We start from the raw sequence: 15,308 nt of genomic DNA, 5'->3' as shown, positions 1-15,308 counted from the left end.
CCCGCCGACCAACTTACAAAGAAACGGACAGCATCACCGTTTCAAAATCAGTGTCTCCTGGAAGAGGTTGGAATTATCCCGTTCATTTCATGGGCATGTTGTTTCTGTGAACCACTCCCTCAGCTCGCAATCAGGACCAGAATGATCTTAAACCTTCTGTCTTCTCATGGGGAAAATATACGACCAGGCGCCCCCAGAACATTCACCTCATCACTGCCCTGCCCTGTCCATTTCACTCCCTTCCAAATGAAGTTTCAGATTGAAACGACACTTTAACCTGGGTGGCACTTCGAGCGAACATTGGTTTATAATAACAATCTTTCGTTTTAAAATGTAAATTTCCTGTCAAAGAACAATCGGGCAATTATTCGATGGGAATTATTTTATTTAACTTTTATAACCGATCGCTCCACTTACTGTGATAAAATATTGAGTTAAAGGGGGGGGGGGAAATGGGGATTGAAGCGAGGGAGAAAAACCGGGTTTAAACAATTGGTGCAGACAAAAGTCTCGCAACTCTTTCCCGCAAAGCACAAAATGTTGGGAGTGTTTACAAAAACGACCCCTCCCCACACCACCACTTTAAATCAGCCCCTTTCCCTTAACTGCTGTGAAAGTGGCAACAAGAAATTTGGCGCCGGATCGCCATTGCTCATTCAGAGAAAAAAAAAAATCACCACCCACGAGATTTTCATTCAAAAAAAAAAATTACCCTCCCGAGTAAACATTGTGCCGTATCCGGCCTTGTTGCGGCCCTGTTAACACACACACACTGGATTAGTGCGCTTCTGGAAGGAAGGTGGTGGCCAGGGGCTTTGGGGGGGGGGGGAGCAGCCTGGGTAATGTTTGTAGTAAACAAAAGGGATTTGTGTGTGTGTGTGTAAAGGGGGGGGGGGCAGAAACTGACGCGATCTTACACGTGAGGGGCTGGCCGTGTGTAACCACGTGGACCTCTCCCAGGCAAATATTTCAGTCATTTTTTAAGGTCGATTTTATTTGGAGGCGGTGCCACCAGCAACGTCCTGTGACATTTTCAGTCTGACTCAACGGGGTTTGGGGGGGAGAAGACAGACTTTCACAGCCCGCCATACCGTTTCATAACTCCCTGTTTCCGCCTAACACTTTTTCTTTGGCCTTTTGTTTTTTTTATTCCTCCCTTTGCAACAACTCGAGGTCCGTCTTAATTATTGTCACCGCTGGGTCTCCCCCCCCCCCACCCCCCGCCCCACCCCCACCCCCCTTCCTCGGAACGATCATTATTTTTAAGGTGCTGTGTTTCAATTTTTCTCCCTCCCTTCTTTAAAAAAAAGAAACCCTTAAAAAAAGAGAAATCACAATGAACAAGCTTTACATCGGAAACCTGAGTGAAAACGTGACTGTGCCAGAGTTAGAAACTATCTTCAATGACTGGAAGATTCCTTTTTCTGGGCAATTTCTACTAAAAACGGGTTATGCCTTTGTAGACTGTCCAGATGAAAACTGGGCAATGAAAGCCATCGATACCTTATCCGGTAAGCGATTTCAACCAATCTCCGAAATGCAGCAAGAGTTGAACCCTTCTGCAGAATGCCGATCACTCGATATTCTGTGTTCCTCACCACTTACTACAAATGGCCTACCTTCCACTCCTGCACTCTCGGAGTGGGGCTCTGGAGAGTTACAATGGCCCCTTTTTAATTTCTGACGAGCTCGATAATGATGCGAGCTCGCTAAAGCGTGAGATTCTGATGATATAGATTATAGATATTGTAGATGGATATTTAATATAAAGGTTAAGGTTGGGGGGAGACGCGCCAATTCCTCCTTTACGTGAGAGGGGGTTTGTATATTTCTGGTAATCAGCAGGTTCTCTTAGTCAATTACACTCAACACGCGGCGTTTGACCAAAAAATAAGAGACAAATCAGTTTTGCATTCCTCACTTTTGCCACGGGATCGCGGCTTAAGAAACACTTGGGTCCTTAGATAACATCCCTGGATCTGCCCCCTCTCCCTCCCTCCCTCTGGAGCAGGGTGTCTCTTGGACGGAATGGGTCCATGCTCGCTAGTCCTTCCCCTCCACTGATAGTAGGCCGTCATTTGCAAGCTCCGTAATAATACCACGTTTGCAGTTTTAATCCTGTATCTCGCCCCCTGACCCCAGGCGAGCGGTGTCGATAGTCCGGCTAACATTTTCTCCCGTTGCTCCAAAACGACTGGTCTAAATGAATGCCTATCGCGCCCCCACCCTCTCCGAAATGATTCCATAAATTGAACACAGCCTATGATGGGGGCATACACTGAGCGAGGTCCGCCATGCTGATTGTGAAAATACTACAGGACTGGGAAGCATGCGAAAACAAACATTCTAACCATAAAAAAATAACTTTCACATATGGTATATTGTATATGTTTACATATGCGCCCGATATGCAATGCAGCAGCTCCACTATAAAGTTGTTCAGTAACTTACTAAGGAAATTAATCCTCAAATTATGTGTATAAAAACAGATTTTAACACTTCCTCCACAAAACACACACTTCAATACAAAATGACAGAATCCACCCTGCTAATAACGGAGGGTTTATTTTAACCAGTGTGTGTTTGAGTAGAGCTGAAGAAGATTAAACAGTAAATTAAATGCAAATATAAATTGTTTTCAGGCCAAGTGGAGCTCCATGGGAAACACATCGAAGTAGAACACTCAGTTCCCAAAAGGCAGAGGTATTATCCATCCCAATACTTGTTTTGCTTTTAATTTTTGTCTGGAGATATCTGGAGAGTTGTGCACAATGATTTGGTGATTTGTTTCTGGTTACTGGTTGGAAGTGTCGTTTGTTTTAAAAACAAGATGACTTACAAAGTTCTGAAGCTTCTCTGTGATGTTATTTAAAAAAAAAACTCCAGTTGTGTTTAGCTGGAAAATGAAATATGCCTGAAATTATTTGTTTCCTCGATATGTGTGACGTTGTTGCAATGTTCAATTGAGATAAAATAATGCAGCAATGGAGGGAATGATCGGTGGCAGGAACTGCTGTGTGTGTGTGAAGCAGATTTAAAGCAGCGGCTGGGAAAGTAGGATTACTATTGAGGAGCTAGTGACTTTAAAGAGCTCTTTCCGGATTCCTGCTCTTGATTTTGCAACGGTCGCGATTTGCGAATGGGGAGAGGGCGGATAGTTAATGCTTCACCATTTCCCCCCCTCCTTCCCTGTCTAAAGCGCTCAAATAGATCACGTTTCAAACGTTGCTTTGGGTTCAAACCTCATTTGACTCCAAAGCCAATTGCGGGAGCGATTCAACCGATTAAATGTTACTGAGAGAGGAGTTGGAGAAACTCCCCAAATGCAGTCAGCCTTCCAAGTTTCATATCCACCGTTCCCGTGGCCGCTTTAAATAGACAAGGGACGCGATGCATTGAAATAAGGATCCTTCTTTGCATCAGTCATACTGGGCGATTACGTTGGCATTTCGTATCCCGACATTCCTCTGTGTGCAATCGGTTAACGAATTGTGCTCGGTCTGATTGTTTCAAGCATGGCCTTTTCAAAACGCGATATCGTCTTTCATTAACGAAGTTTGATTGAGTTCAGTCAGGGACAAAGTTGAAACCTTTACCCAGAACCTAATGTGATACCATGAACGCATGTGAGGTGCTTTTGGATGGGTTGCTGATATACCTGTTTAAAAGTGTTTGTCTGATCCTGCTTTGAACGATTTAGTGTTTAGTGTATGTGTATATTTTTTTCATTGAAGTGTTGCCTAATCTGGTAAACTGGTTGGTGCCAATGGAAAAATGTTCTGGTTTAAAGAATGCCAGAAAACAAGTTAAGCCCTGCTTTAACGACAAGAACTTTGTATCAGTTATGTGATTATCTACATGAAATGATAGAGTGGAGGGGACAAGCTTAGTTAAGCTAAAACTATTGTTCTCCATGTTTAGGTTAGCATTTTAACCAGGTATACGTGTGCTTTGTAACCAACGTTAACTGGTATTGTTAGTATAATCTAGGGATATTTATAAACCAAACCATGCCCCACTTTATTTTTAAAAGGTTTAAAATTAAAATGAAGTTTAAGTCAGCCAATTTGAAAAGTAGTTTTAAAATCAGCAAAAGAAATTTAAAACCACTTGGCCTGTTTTATAGTTAACCAAAGCATGATCATAACTTTTAAAATCTAATTAATAAAGTTTTTGTTCTGTCTCTGAATTATTCTGGTTTGGGAGGAATGATGAATAAACACTAGGTAAACTGTGCAAATGGCAGACACAATTTATTGTTTTTTGCTGCCCAATTTTGGTGCAGCAGTTTTAAGATCCAGCTATTTGGTTTTTAGTGAACACCATTCATTCCTCCCAGCTTTATCTAAACTATTCCAGTGTGTTTTAAGATACACAATGGAAATAGTTTGCTTTCAAAATCTTAACATCCCTGTTTTTTTGTAACACTTGCAACTTTTTTTTTCTTAAAAGAGGACTTGCTAAATTTCTATTGAAAGAATCCATGGAATTCTGAAGCTCTAAAAGACAATGTATGATGGGGTTTGTTGGTGCTTTCGTCTTTTTTAAATTGGGGAAATGGTTATAAAATAGATCGATCTGGAAACCCAAGTAAAAGCTAGAATGAAATGATATTGCTCAATAAAGTGTGTGTATATGTGTATAAATGGTTGGTCCAATGATGCTGTTTATTGAAATGAGAAATTATCAAAATCCTGAAGGCAGATCAGAGGTAATTTTATAAGATATTTAATAAAATTACCTTTGTATGTTTGCTTTCAGTCATTACCAAAACTGACAACATCTTGTCTTTCATGAGAATCTTTTTAAAATAACTGCAAACCTATTGGTTCAAGCCTATTTTCTATTGTTATAAATGGTTTAATATAATCAATTAAGTGTTTCAAAGTCAAAGTGTGTTTTATTATTTGTAGAAGAATACATTTTTACATAGATCAAACAAATCATTTTTAAAGATCATCCATTACTTTTTAGGCTGGAAATTCTAGGAAATTTGTACTGAGTGAATTATTAGCCTGTGATTTGACCATAAAAATATATTAGTGCTGCATTGAATCTAGAGCTATTTTGTTCAGGAAATAAGATGACTGTTGGTTTAAAATTATAATATCTTGTAATGTAAGACAAATAAACTCCTGATAATGGACATAAAAAGTTAAGTAATGTTCAGCACCCTCTCAAACTGAACTTATATTCTGAATATATAAATGTGTTCTATTCAATTTTGCTAATCATATATAACTATATAAAAAATAAATATAAACATAACACATGCAACTGTGTTTACTTAGTGGAAAGAAATGTAATGTTGTTCAGATTAAATTGCAGCAAATTTGTGTAATCAGGAACATTGACTTCCAAAAAGGGAAAAAATATCAGTTAACATGCTGAATAAAGAACTGAACACCCCACCTTCCCCATTCCCCCACACACCAGAAAATGTCAGAAACACACAGGATTTCTATCTACATCTGAAAAGGCAAGAGACTGGTTATGTTGAGAATGCTTTAAACATTAATCTGTTGATACCCCTTTCAGGTTCTGGCAGCTTGGCTGTGTCTTTCTTTAACTTACCTTTCTTATTTGCAAAAATGGTAGTCTTTTATTTCGTTAAGTGGAATGAAAATAATGACTTTAGAGAAATCAATGACTTTTAAAAAAATGAACCAGCTATTGGCATTCAGGAAAAAAAGTTTAATTTTGAAATGAACTTTCAGAAGAGTTAGTCCCCATTGGTAATATTTTTAAATATTTCACAGAAAAAAAACCTTTTATGATTATAATATCATTTGACAAAATCCAGCATAATTTATCCTAATGTCAGACTTGGAAAAACCATTCACTGACATTATGTACAAGTAGAATGGGCAGAAACATCTTATTAAATAATGTTTAGTTGATATAGTTTGTAGATCTTGAAATACTTGTCATGGCTGGAATGCCTGAAGCAAATTATTATGGAGGAATTTTTGTTCTAGTTTTGAAATTCGGCATTGAAAGAAACAAGGAAATATTCAAAGAAAATATACTTTAAAATTAAATTGTTGAATGCATTTGCTCAAAGAAAGAGAGATTGGTGTGTATATTTCACAATGGAGATGGTTGATGTCTTCATTTATGTAGCTTAAGTATTTTGAATTGTATGTAAAATTACCCGATTAACGTTAATGGATAAAGAATATTTTTGAAAAATCCAGGATGTTTGGACAGTTGCAATGCTGCAATTAGCAAGAAAAGAAACAAAGATAAAGATTTCTTAGATTTTCTGAAATAGTTTGAAATGAGCTCAGTGATTTTATCCCAAATAGCTGAGACAAACAGATCAGTAACTAGTTCCACTTCTGATTTACGCTGAATTGGCTGATCTCGGCTATTCTAGCAGAGAGGGCGCGGCGAATTGGCCTTGACATCCCCATGTTACTGAGAGGAAAGGTGACAAAGATTCATATTCTTCTTTATTCATTCATGGGATGTGGGTTGCCTCCAACTTAGTGGCATTTTTATAAACGTCAACCACATTGCTGTGGGTCTGGAGACACATGTGGGCCAGACCAGATATGGACGGCAGATTTCCTTCCCTAAAGGACATCAGTGAACTAGATGGGTTTTTACGACAATCGACAGTGGTTTCATGGTCACCATTAGACTTTTTAAATTCCAGATTTTTATTGAATTCAAATTTCACCTCTGCCATGGCAGTATTCGAAACTGGTTCCCAGTGCATTACCCTGCATTTCTGAATTACTGGTCCAGCGACAATACCACTTGCCACCGCCCCCTTAACCCGTAACTCCTGGAAGGATTCAACTGGGTTGAATCAGGATTTAGATGTGATGTCTTCCTTGGGTGATTACACTGCCAACATTTACAGGTTCGACTTACATATGAGTTAAATGGTTACTTGGATGAGGGTCCTAACACCATCAAGTATCCACAGAATTCTACCCGATCAAGGAAGGGAGAACATTGGCAACAAAATTCTCCCCTGAAAAATAACAAAAGAGCCTTCCTTTTAAAAAAAAATGTTTATTTCATTATTTTGTAACAAGTTGTAGTTTGTATGTGACTAATATTGTTTCTGCAAAGTTTAGAAAATATCTATCATTCTTCTCCTTAGTTATGTGCAAATGTGCATTCTTTGGTGCTGGGATGTTTTGTAGATTAATTACACACAAAGAACACAGTGGTAGGGGTTGTTTGTGGCTAAGAAGCTCTTGCCAAGATGTAGTAGTTTGCTGACTTTATGAATGGAGAGGATCCCCCATTGGTGTTCTAAACTGTGTGATTCAAACTTGTTTTTCTTTTGTTTAACGAGGGTGAGGGAATGACATTACTGAACTTATAGGATAGGCTACCATCCATCTTAAAAAAAAAAGACTAAAGTTAGATCCAGTATTTTAAAAAAATCTTTCTGCTAAGTTGCCACACAAAATGGTGGCCGAAGCCTTTTCTCATTTCTGTGTAGGTCATTACTGAGCAAAGCATGACCTTTGACCCACACTGGAAGCTCATACCCTATACTGCTAAATGGATTCCAGAGCTGTGTTCCTGAAATACCCCCCTCCCTTTCACTTAAAACCTGCAGAAAATTAATAATGTTATACATGTCTTAAAGATTGAAACAGGGGGAAAAAGAAGCTGTTTGAATCTGAAAAGGCCTTTGAAGTTTTCTTTTTTCCATGTGCACACTTGTGTGTGTCTTTCCTTGCCCCACCCCCAACCTCATTGTAATTTGCAGTTTCCCTCCCCTGTGCACCCCCTCACCCTGAGGCCTTTTAAGTTCAATAAGTAGAGCATTCCTAATCTATATGCTCATCACACAAGAAAAGGTCAAGAGGTGGTGTCAGGACTGTCATAAAGTCTAATTGAGCCTAGTGGATCAATCCGGTGGGGGTGGGGCTGGGGGGGGGGGATTGAAAGGAAGAAATTTGATTTGGTTAAAATTCCTAGCCACATGGTTATTGTACACGTTTTTATGAATAAAAATAAAACTACTAGAAGTGGATATGCTCACTGCTCAAACCTTTAACTATTGTTAAGGGAGGTGGGGGTTGTGCACAGAAGGACATTTTGTGCAGCCAGTTGTATGTTCGCCTTCTTTAGTGGGGGTAGGGTTAAGCAGAGGAAGCAAGAGAGATTTAATATCAACTTTGAAGGTGCATTACTAATTGGGAGGTCTAGTCAGGATCCTGGTTGTGAGACCACATAGCTAGCACAAATATTTAGTTATTCCGGTTCAGCCTCTTGAATGCTTTGAGATGATTTCTTAGTTTTCAATGCATTTCCACTCAAATTTCTTCAAATTAATAGTTTAGTAGACCAGTCACAGCAATTGAGAGTCATGTCTGCTCCAAATTGTACAAGTCTTCTGTAATAATTTGGAAATAATTACAGGAAAGAAAAAAGAGGAAAATAACTTGTACAGATTGATGTGATGTGAGCTGCAAGGATTGCCCCGGCAGCCCAAATGCAGAAGGTCCATATAGAGGTTTATTGGTTGGCTGGGCAGTTTTTCCTTGACTTTGCTGTTGCGGGCATTTCAGACACCTGCCTGAGTTTGTTCATCATCGGAAATGGTTTTAGTTCAGAGAAATGTTTTCAGTTAGCCAACAATCACTTGAAGATATCCAGGCAGTAGAAAAATTAGTGAGGTGGGGGGCAGAAAGACAGTGGGAGGTGGCAGGGTAGTGGTGGTGGTGGTAGGTTGGGGGGGGGGGTGCAGATGTAGAAATTACCCTGAACTTTATATGGTGTTAATTTGAAATTTGGAGTCCAGAACATTTGTCATTCTCTAAATACAACATAATGCTTCAATTGATGCGATGGGTAAGAATTTGTTAGATGGTCGCTGGTTTAAAGTGATTGAATAATTCACTTCTATTTTATTATATGGGATTCAGGAAATTCTTACCAGTGTTTTGGGGATCAGGTTCCACAAGTGATTCAATTTTTTTTACATGAAAGATGTAAGCTAGTTGTATTTTTATTTAATTAAAAAGCTTTACAACTATCTGGAACAACAACTCGTATTGCACCTTTTATTTAGTTTATTGGTACTAATTTACTACATCAATTAATATATTTTGCGATTCATTACTGCAAATTGCTCTCATACCAATCTGCATCAGTGACCAGCCTGTACCTGCCATTACCTCACACGAGTGTTCTTCAACAAAAAATGCTCTCTCTAGACAAAACCCATAATTGAAGATATAGAATTTATCATTGCACTGCTGGGAGTTTGTCACCATTCTATGAGATAGTGTGAAAACACCCTCTTGTCCATTACTGTATTGTACCAAAATGCTTGTGATCATTGAATCATAAACAAACCCAGAATAAGATTGAAAAAATAATTTATTTAAACAGTGCTCCTCATGACCCCTGGACACTGTATTTTACAAAGTGTTTTACAGCCAATGAAGTACTAAGTGTAGCCACTCTTGCAATGTAGGACTCTAAGATTTTATTAATTAAAGCTGTGAAACAAGTTGAAAACCCCTTTAAGGAAATTGATCACTCTGAAGATGTTTACATTTTAAGTAGCTGACATTTTGTGTAAAAGGATCAAACATTTCCAACCATTAAATATTTTACAAACAAAACCCAAGATTCCCATGTGAAAAATTAAGAAAATGTTTTGGGAAGGAGTGGGGAAAGGTTTCGATATAACTGAAGTACAAAGAGAATGAAACTGATCAACAATTTTCTCTCTTTTTAAACAACAAAGGAGTATCTATTAGGTCAGGCTTTCGAAACTTGACACCACAATGAATTCCGTTTATAGTATAGAATATGTAGGATACTCCTGATAATGTGCTTTCGGGAAAACTATAATACAACACCGTGCACTGATATAGGAGCTGTAAGTATCAGGTGTACATTGCTTTCTTTGCTGTTGCTACCCCACCTAAACTGTACTCAACACCCAAACCATATGAACAAAATTGATTTTAAAAATAGCTATATGTTATTTGTATAGTCACTTCCTAGATTCTGATTTGAATCTCACCCATGTTGTATTGGATGAAATCGTTCACTCTCTTGTTTAAAGGGATGGCACTTAAATTTGGAGATTCATAATGCGGGTTTTCATTGGGGAGGATATGTACAAAACCATAAGCTGCCATTAAACAAGAGCACTCATAAGGAGGGTTGATTGTGGACATTGGTTTTCTGAAGCCGGGGGGAGGGCTCTTTAGTGTTGCTGGGAGAAAGGAAGTTTTGCTTTTCTTTTGCTAAAGATAGGTAGATTGAGGCCATGAAGCAAGACTTGGATGATGAAATAGCATGATTCTATTTTCTCATTTCTATCCAATCCATGTCGTAATACCTTCTCAGAGACAGATTTGTGCTAAGAGTCAGTGAAAAGAGAGGAAAATGCCCCTTTTCTAGGAATAAAACACTAATCGTGATGGTAACAAAGCAATACATTGTGTGATGATAAAGTAGGAGTGATTTTTAAGAAAATACTTAATTTGAGGAATTAAAATGATGACATTCATCAGAAGAGCAAAACTGGAACAATTTTATCTGTAAAACCTGAGATTAATTGCAATCTAACCTAAAATCAATTAATTTTGTAATAAAGACAACATAGCTATATACATAGAGGTGCTTTATTTAGCTACATTACAATACAAATATGTTTCATTTTTGAAATATGCTAGGTTCTTGGTTTAGTGGTATGTTATTCCCTGCAGTATTACTGTGTATTTGATTTAACAGTGCTGTGTTGTTAGTTATGTTATAGCATCAATGTGTTATATCTATGTCATATAGTTTGAAAGTATCTAAAATGCAACTATTTTGTATCTAACAATGTTGTAATCTTGTAACTAATCATGGTGCTATATCATATCCAGGAATGCTTCTATTTAGTTTCTAAAAGTATTGCAATCTTGTTTTATAAAGATCTTGTTGTTTGTACAATACAGTGCTGCAGTACTAAAATGTTGTATCTTTTAAGTGTTAACATTTTCTTTCTAACCATGTTACAATATTGTACCCTACAAAATGGCAAAATTGTACCTTAAGAATGTTACTGTTAGTGATTTTTATCGAACAATACTATATTTTAGCTAACAATGTTACTATATTGTATCTAAGAACATTATTATTTTATGTTCTAACTAAGAATATTATTGCATTTTATCTCTGTGAAACAACTTGCAAGGTTTTAATACATTACAGAAATATAAATGTAAGTTGTTGCTTTTGTTTATCTAACGATGTTGCTTTATTATATAACAATGTTTCCACATTTTATCCAACAATTCTGCAGTATTGTATCTAAATGTTACAATTTTGCATTATTCAGTGTTGCAATTTTGTACCCATCACTGTTGCTATCTTGTATTGACCACTGTTGCCATCTTGTATCGAACACTGTTGCCAAATTGTATCTACCAGAGCTTTAATCTGATTTGTAATATTTCTGTAATTTTAGATGCAGTGGTTTTACAATTTTATATAAAAAATGTGATAATTGTGTATTTATTGGTTGCTGATTTGATAGTATTGTCTATATTAAATATTGAAATTTTGGAGCAACAATCATCTTGTGTCTAGGGAAATTTAGTCAACAATGTTACATTTTATCTAAATGTTGCCATATTATATCTAACAATGTTGGCACACTTTATCAAATAATTTTGCTGTACTGTATCTAAACTCAATTTTGTTGTATTTGCTTTTGGGAAGTTTGTATGTACCACTATTGCTAGACTGTATCTAGCAGTTTTGATACAGTGTACATAGGAGTGTTGTTAATTTTTTGTATGTGTCAGAGCTGTAATTTTTCTTCCTAATAGTTTTGTAATTTTGTATACAACTGTATTACAATTTTGTATCCAGAATGTGATTGTTTTGTATTTATTTGCTGTATTGCTTTGATTAGATTTGCTATATTGAATATTACAATTTGTATCTAACAATATATTTTGTCTAACAGTGCTAACACACTTTAGTTGACAATGTTACTATATTTTACATAACAATGTTACTGTATTTTATCCAAATTATACAATTTAATAATAGTAGGTTTTGCAAATTTTTTATATACCACTGCTGTAATATTGTATCTAGTGTTGTTGATTTATCACATTTAATGATGTTGCTATATTGTACCTAACAATGCTGCTGTATCATCGAGCAGTGTTGCTATATTTAATCTAATAATGGTGCTATAATCTATTCAGAAAGTTTGTATATCTTATCTAACAGTGTTATTGCATTGCATCCAACCATGTTGCAATATTGCACCAAGAAGAGCTGCTTTTTCAATTTTTGCAAATATCACCTCAATACAAACAAAAGAGGAGGAAAGGAAGCCATTGGTATCAATGTACAACAGGGACAGCGTAAAACAGTAGCCATCGCAAGAATGAGAACAAATAATATCAGATGAATCTGGGACAAAATCCCAACATATTCCCTTCATGGATATAGAACCCGTGTGCACCAGAATAGGACACAGGCAACATCACAGACCTGCATCAATAGGGGTGATCTACGCAAATAGGAACAGAGACCCATGGCAAGTACGTTTAGCTGGGTGTTTCTCGGCGCTCAGAGCGCCAAGAGACACCCCATTATTGAACTCCCATTTGGATAGATATGGGACCTCAGTGGGTTATACCACAACAAGGCTGCAATAAGTCCCGCTTTATTCACTGCTCGCTGGAACAACAAGAGGGCAAGCAGCAGGAGGCCTCCAATCTCCTGGGAGACCCCCACGAGTGCCGTTCTCTCTGGTCCCCGTTTGTGGAGGTCGGGCGGGCAACTCCAGCGTGCAGGAGTGGCGTGAACCACTCCGGCGTCGGGCCGCGCCAAAGGTGCAGAATCCTCCGCGCCTTCAGGTGCTGGGCCGGAGCCGGAGTGGTTTGAGCCACGCCGACCGGCGTGGAAGGGGCTTGGCGCCGGGCCTCCGCGGGCCAGTGCGAGTTGGCGCATGCGCGGGAGCACCAGCGTGTGCTGGCGTCATCCCAGCGCATACGCAGGGTGGGTGTTCATCTCTGCGCCGGCCATCGCGGACCAGTACACCAGCCGGCGCGGAGCAATAGAGTGCCCCCATGGCACAGTCCCGCCCGCGGATCGTTGGGCTCTGATCGCAGGCCAGGCCACCATGGGAGCACCCCCCGTGCCCCCCCGAGGACCCCAGAGGCCGCCCATGGAGGTAGGTCCCGCAGGTAAGTACCTATCGTAACATACACTGGCGAGACCCGCCGAAATCCGGGCAGCCACTCGGCCCATCGCGGGCCGGAGAATCGCCGGGGGGAGGGGGGCTGCTGCCAGCAGCCGCTGACCAGTGCGGCGCGATTCCTGCCCCTGCCAAATCCCTGGCGCCGGAGAATTCTGCAGCTGGCGGGGGCGGGATTTACCCCCCCCCCCCCCCACCCCGCGCGATTCTCCGACCCGGCGGGGGGTCGCTAAATCCCGCCCCAGCACTCGCCCAGGGTCTCCAAGATGAGGGGATTAGACCCCATCGCCTTACGTAGATTGTGGGAGTGTTATTCGAGTGAGACTAGCTGTCTAATATGCAGATTTGTCAAAAAGTGATCCACCCACAATCGGCAAGATTCACATCGCAACAACTTGCCAGATCTAACTGTGAGGCGTGGCAAGCTGGGTAGATCCTGGAAGAGGGATGTCCTAGCATCTACTGGTTGCATTGCACTTCACTGCCTGTCGGGCATAACACGGCTGGTAGATCGCGTCCAATACCCAGGAAATCCCAGAGCTAACGAGGAAATTGACTAACACTCACAGCACAAATTAAACTCTTCTCCAGGGTGAGGTCAGAACAGTTAGCTAGAGTATATCTACATGGAGAGGACCCAGCACCACCAAGCATCAATTCCAGCCAAACAAATCCCAGTCTCGAACAGGATAACACACTGCCTGGGCCTGAATAAAGGAATGGGTGCGAAACAACAAATTAGCTCTCACTGGGGGGACCTTCCTCACACATAGTGAGGACAGAACTAATCCTACCAACCCAAACCCTCCACCCCATCCTCCTGCTCCAGGTCTGCTCACCCTTCTCCCAATTCCGACCCCCCCCCCCCCCCACCCCCACACCCCGAAACATTAGATAAAGACACTTTGCACAAATCATGAATTCAACCTTCAGTTTTAGATGATATAAATGTATTAAATCAGGATAACCAGTGGTACAGGATATCAAACCCAAATTATTCACTTCCCTGCACGTAAATAAATGACAACATCAACAGTCAACAACATGATTATCAGGGAGTGAAGTCCAGGATAACAACTCCGATGCGAGCAGCTATCAGGATAAAGAATTCTTCACTGGCGCATGAAGAAAACACAAATCGAGGAAAAAGCAGGTTCAAAGATGGTGAACACTGTTCAGGATTGTCCAAAGGTTAGAACAATCGAGGCAGGAAATCTCATTGGTTAGAACATGCTGTCTCACTCGAACTCAGGCGGCCAACAACCCAGACTCCAGCAGGGGGGGATTACCCAGTGGGCTCAACCATCCCCAATCCCCTTCAACTCATATCAGGAACAGGAAAACATAGCACCAGGGGTTGGCGGCCAACCCAACCACAGGCCTCGGACACCGGATTAAATGTGCTGCCTTCGATCAGCCAAGGACAAAATCTCTGTTAGAAAAACCTCCTCACCTGCTCCTGTATATTTCAGATCCGGTGGAGGGGATGGGGGAGGTCATGCAGATCCTAAAAGGTTTCAGGGATTTCTCGGGGTATAAGTTGAATGTCGGGAAAAGCGAGCTTTTTGTGATCCATGCGAGGGGCCAGGAAAATAGACTGGGAGAGCTCCCGCTCAAGATGGTGGAGAGGAGCTTTCGCTACTTGGGCATACGGGTGGCTAAGAGTTGGGATGCCCTGCACAAGCTCAACCTAACGTGGCTGGTGGATCAGATGGAGGAGGACTTTAGGAGGTGGGACATGCTACCGCTTTCCCTGGCGGGCAGGGTGCAGTCCGGGAAGATGATGGTCCTCTCCAGGTTTTTGTTCGTCTTCCAGGGCTGTCCCATCCTCATCCCCAAGTCCTTCTTCAAGTGGATGAACAGGATTATCATGGGATTTGTGTGGGTAAACAAGACCCTGCGAGTTAAAAGACTGTTCTTAGAGCCCAGTCAGGGGGGGCGGCTGGCACTTCCGAACTTCTGCAGCTATTATTGGGCTGGAGGCGGCGTCTTGCAGTGATACTAGCTTGGGGGCACTGATAACGGCACCGCTGCCGCTCCCGCCAGCACGGTACACCATGAGCCCGGTGGTGATGGCGGCACTGAGGATCTGGGGTCAGTGGAGAAG

At 40.5% G+C, this 15,308-nt stretch overlaps 1 protein-coding gene across 1 annotated transcript in view; it reads left to right on the top strand.

The window, feature by feature from the left end:
- The first annotated feature begins 999 nt into the window (after window positions 1-999).
- igf2bp1 (insulin-like growth factor 2 mRNA binding protein 1) overlaps window positions 1,000-15,308 on the top strand; it is a 223,966-nt gene continuing 209,657 nt past the window's right edge. The window contains exons 1-2 of the mRNA XM_072487508.1: window positions 1,000-1,511; window positions 2,643-2,703. Of these exons, the coding sequence (XP_072343609.1) occupies window positions 1,337-1,511; window positions 2,643-2,703 (236 nt within the window). The 5' untranslated portion in view covers window positions 1,000-1,336. The remainder of the gene's footprint in view (window positions 1,512-2,642; window positions 2,704-15,308) is intronic.

This window comes from Scyliorhinus torazame, chromosome 21 (genome assembly GCF_047496885.1).
Source record: "Scyliorhinus torazame isolate Kashiwa2021f chromosome 21, sScyTor2.1, whole genome shotgun sequence".
NCBI lineage: Eukaryota > Metazoa > Chordata > Chondrichthyes > Carcharhiniformes > Scyliorhinidae > Scyliorhinus > Scyliorhinus torazame.
Note: the sequence above shows the minus strand (reverse complement) of the source record. Positions and strands in the feature narration are given on the sequence as shown.